Source organism: Octopus bimaculoides, chromosome 11 (assembly GCF_001194135.2).
Source record: "Octopus bimaculoides isolate UCB-OBI-ISO-001 chromosome 11, ASM119413v2, whole genome shotgun sequence".
NCBI lineage: Eukaryota > Metazoa > Mollusca > Cephalopoda > Octopoda > Octopodidae > Octopus > Octopus bimaculoides.
The window spans coordinates 73,885,031-73,890,030 of record NC_068991.1 but is presented as its reverse complement, the minus strand read 5'-3'; the positions used below and the strand labels follow the sequence as shown (position 1 = coordinate 73,890,030).

Genomic DNA, 5,000 nt, shown 5'->3' with positions numbered 1-5,000 from the left:
ATATATATATATATATATATATATATATATATATATATATATACATGCACATATATATATATACGACGGGCTTCTTTCAGTTTCCGTCTACCAAATCCACTCACAAGGCTTTGGTCGGCCCAAAGCTATAGAAGAAGACACTTGCCCAAGGTGCCACGCAGTGGGACTGAATTCAGAACCATGTGGTTGGTAAGCAAGCTTCTTACCACAAAGCCATGCCGCTTCTATATATATGTGTGTGTGTGTGTGTGCATATGTAGACCAATGAAGACCAATGTTCTCCAGCCTATTCATTACTAAGGAACCGTTAAATTTAAATGAGTTTTCCCACTGACCCCAGATTTTGAAAAATCCCTCTATTTAATTAGATTATTTTATTAACGAATAACAAACTTAGTTTCCCAGTCTCAACTGAAAGATATATGTAAATGAATGATTGTGTTTAATGAAGTAACTATTCTCAAATTCCCAATAATATGTTTGTGGATCTGTAAAGGATTATGGACCTTTTTGTTGGGGGCTACTTGCAAGGAGGCTCCTGTATTAACCCTCAAAGCCTCAATGCTTTCTGGGTGGGTTACGGAAATAAGGAATGCCTGATTTTTCAGATCCTGCCTCAAAATGTATCATTTACATTTACAAAATATAAACAAACAAATACATAAATAAACACAAATTTACAAAATTATAAATAAGCCAAACACACACACACACACACACGCACACACAAACACACAAATTTAAATAAGAATATGTAAACAGAGAAACACATAATAACATGGTTAATATATAGAATGCTCTGAATTTCAATGTTCATCATCATCATCATCATCATCATCGTCGTCGTTTAACGTCTGCTTTCCATGTTAGCATGGGTTGGACGATTTGACTGAGGACTGGTGGACCAGGAGGTGACACCAGGCTCCAATCTGATCTGGCAGAGTTTCTACAGCTGGATGCCCTTCCTAATGCCAACCACTCTAAGAGTGTAGTGGGTGATTTTACGTGTCACCTGCACGAAGGCCAGTCAGGCGGTACTGGCAACGGCCACGCTCGAAATGGTGTATTTTACGTGCCGCCCGCACAGGAGCCAGTCCATCGGAATAAAAAATAATAATAATAATAATAATAATAATAATAATAATAAGAAGAAGAAGAAGAAGAAGAAGAAGAAGTAGAAGTCACAAGGTAATGGAACTGCATAACCAGTAAACAAGTGTCACCTTAGTCCGCTGGCTGTGGACAGCTGACACTTTCCATCATACCCAGCAAAATAAGCTGTGAATTTTCATCACATAATAATAATAATAATAATAATAATAATCTTTTCTACTGGAAACACAAGGTCTCAAATTTGTGGGGAGGGGAGTAGTCGATTACATCGACCTCAACTGGTGCCTTATTTTATTGGCCCCGAAAGGATGAAATACAAAGTTGTCCTCGGCAGCATTTGAACTCAGAACATGAAATTGGAAGAAATGCCACCGAGCCTTTTTGTCTGGTATGATAACAATTCTGCCAACTCACAGCGTTTATAACAATAACAACAATAATGATAATGGTTTCGAATTTCGGCACAATGCCAGCAAGGTTGGGGGAGGAGGTGAGTCAGTTAGATTGACCCCAGTGTTTAGCTGGTGGTTAGTCTGTCAACCCTGAAAGGATGAGAGGGAAAGTTGGCGCCAGTGGCATTTGAACTCAAAACATAAAGACAGATGAAATGGCACCAAGCAATTTAGCTGGCACGGCACCGATTCTGACAATAATAATAATAACAACAATGTTTTCTTTATTAAGCGTTAAGGGCTGACAATCACATTGACGACCACCACTACGAACATTTACAACCCGGCCTCCCCACAACAAATAACAGCCAAATCCTCACCCAAGACCACAACAATAACAACAACAGCAATAATAATAATAATAATAACAACAACACCAACAACAGTAATGATAGTAATAATAATAATAATAATAATAATAATAATAATAATAATAATAATAATAATAATAATGATGGTAAGTAATAGTAAATACAAGTGCAAAATGTGGAGTAAGTTATATAGTCGAAGAATTTTAAGTGTCAATCTAAAAGAGAATATCTTGTGAGAGAACGTTAAGTATAAATATAAGAATGGATGTTGATATAGAAATAGAGAAGTAAAGAATTTACTTGGCAAAAATGAAATGCACTGCTTATAATTCAAAGTGAAGTTCTTTGAACTTACCCGAAAATGTTTGGTATACAATGTTAACTAACGGTTTCATGTTTGATACTAATAGTCGTCGATAACCGGTTTAGTACGGACTATGAGTTTAGTACTGACTATGGCAGAGGTAAAGCTAAACAGACAGAGTGTGTGTATATATATGACTAAGTCGTCACCGTTCTTGCTGTTGTTGTCATCAATGCCAGCATCATCAGCATCACCATCATTGCCATCATCATCATCATCATCATCATCGGTATCTTTATGGTCGTCGTCGTCGTCGTTGCTGTCGTCGTTGTAGACACCGATGTTATTATTATTGTCATTGGTGTTGTTACTAACAATTTTATTATTATTATTATTATTATTATTATTATTATTATTATTATTATTATTATTGTTATTATTATTATTTTTGTTACATGTTTCTTTTTGTTGCTGTTGTTTTTGCTGTTGTTGTTGCTACTCTACTACAGATGCCTAGGTGGTTGTATAGTCTAGTCAAAAGAAGTCTAATTGTTCTCAGGTGTCATAAAAAAAAGAAAGAAAAGAAAAAAGGAAGGAGGGAATGAAGAAAGGAAGGCAAGATGTATATGAGTACAAATACACACCATGCACTTAAGCACTCACATATACTTATATATATATATATATACATAAGTATATATACATATATATACATAGGTATATATATATACTCATATATATATATATATGAAACTATATATGTATGTATATGTATCTATATCTATCTATCTATATCTCTCTCTCTCTCTCACTCTCTCTCTCTCTCTCTCTCTCTCTCTCTCTCTCTCTCTCTATATATATATATATATATATATATATATATATATACACACACACACATATATATATATATATATATATATATATATATATACACACACACATATATATATGTATTTGTAATACACACACATACATACATACATACATACATACATACATACATACGTACATACGTACATACGTACATACATACATACATACAGACAGACAGACATATATATAGATATCATCATCATCATCCTCCACCCGCTTTCCATACTGGTTGGATATGCATGTATATAAACACACACACACACGCACGCACACACGCACGCACACGCACACGCACACGCACACACACACACTCGCACACGCACATGCACACACACACACACACACACACACACATACAGACAAGGAAATATACACCTACGTAATGCTCCAAAATAAACACCAAGCATATTCACGTAACACTCAGGTGGATTACGAGAAGGAAATCTATCTTCTGTGAGTGTCTTCACAGGTTGTGTTCCTCTTTACCAATACTCTTCTGCCTCGCCTTACCAATATTCACCTCACTTTCACTCTCCCTCCTCCTTTCTATTCCGTTTCTACCTCTTACCCCCACTCTCCTCCCCCTCAATACACCTTTCTTGTCCGTCTCTCACTTCTTCTCCATACCTGGTTTCATTCCCCCCCCCCGACATCACTTTCTCTGTCTCTTAGCTGGCAACCGAAAATCTATGGTAGGACATAAGCATCTCAATAACACTCTATAAATCCTTGATTAAATATAGGTTTCTTTTTAAAACGGTAAGTGGTTATTTAACAAATATACGAGATAGCGGTAGCTGGAACATAATTGCATTCCATACCTGCAAACGCTTGCCAAAAGCCAAAAGGAAGTGGTTGGTGATATTGTAGAACAGCAACTTAGCAATATTACTAATTCTAGCTGTTTCGCTGTTGCACCTATAATTCTTCAGCTTCTCTAATATCAAAGAAACTGTTTTCTGAAACCAAATCTCAAAGTAGTTAGCTTTGTGAAAATAGATGACAATACATTTGGCATCAAAGTACGTGGATGCCTATGACTACAGGCTTGCTTTCAAGGTTCTATAACAATCATCAACAACTTCTGAAGCCTTGGAGTACTTTTATGTTTCCTGAGTGTTAGTAACGGTAGCGCTGAATTCTTAAGAGATGTAGTAGTACTAACAATTTTAAAAATAGGCATGGCTGTGTGGTAAGAAGCTTGCTTTCCAACCACACGGCTTTGGGTTCAGTTCCACTGTGTGGCACCTTGGGCAGGTGTCTTCTACTATAGACTCAGGCTGACCAAAGCCTTGTGAGTGGATTTGGTAGATGGAAACTGAAAGAAGCCTGTTGTATATACATATCTACACACACACACACATCTATATATATTTGTATGTTTGTATATGTTTGTATAGGTCTGTGCGTCTGTGTTTGTTCCACCTCACCATCACTTGACAACTGATGTTGGTGTGTTTACATCCCCCGTAACTTAGTGGTTCGGCAAAAGAAACCGATAGAATAAGTACTAGGCTTACAAAGAATAAGTTTAATATGTTTGACTAAAGGCAGTGCTCCAACATGGCTGCAGAATAACTGAATATATATATATATGTACACACACACACACACACACACACACACACACATATATCATCATCATCATCATCGTTTAACATCTGCTTTCCATGCTAGCATGGGTTGGATGATTTGACTGAGGATTGGTGAACCGGTTGGCTGCACCAGGCTCCAATCTGACTTGGCAGAGTTTCTACAACTGGATGCCCTTCCTAACGCCAACCACTCTGAGTGTGTAGTGGGTGCTTTTCTGTGCCACCGGCATGAGGGCCAGTCTGGCGGTACTGGCAACGGCCATGCTCAAATGGTGTTTTTTTATGTGCCATCTGCATAGGAGTCAGTCCAGCGGCACTGGCAACAACCATATATATATATATATATATA

The 5,000-nt window shown here is 37.1% G+C and overlaps 1 protein-coding gene across 2 annotated transcripts in view; it reads right to left on the bottom strand.

Annotated features, from left to right (window-relative positions):
• The window catches only part of LOC106873685 (SRSF protein kinase 2), a 269,253-nt gene extending 266,940 nt beyond the window's left edge, over window positions 1–2,313 (bottom strand). The window contains exon 1 of one of the 2 annotated variants that reach the window (XM_052971936.1): window positions 2,232–2,313. In XM_052971936.1, the coding sequence (XP_052827896.1) occupies window positions 2,232–2,271 (40 nt within the window). In that variant the 5' untranslated portion in view covers window positions 2,272–2,313. The remainder of the gene's footprint in view (window positions 1–2,231) is intronic. The other variant, XM_052971939.1, reaches the window with a different exon arrangement.
• Window positions 2,314–5,000: the final 2,687 nt, after the last annotated feature.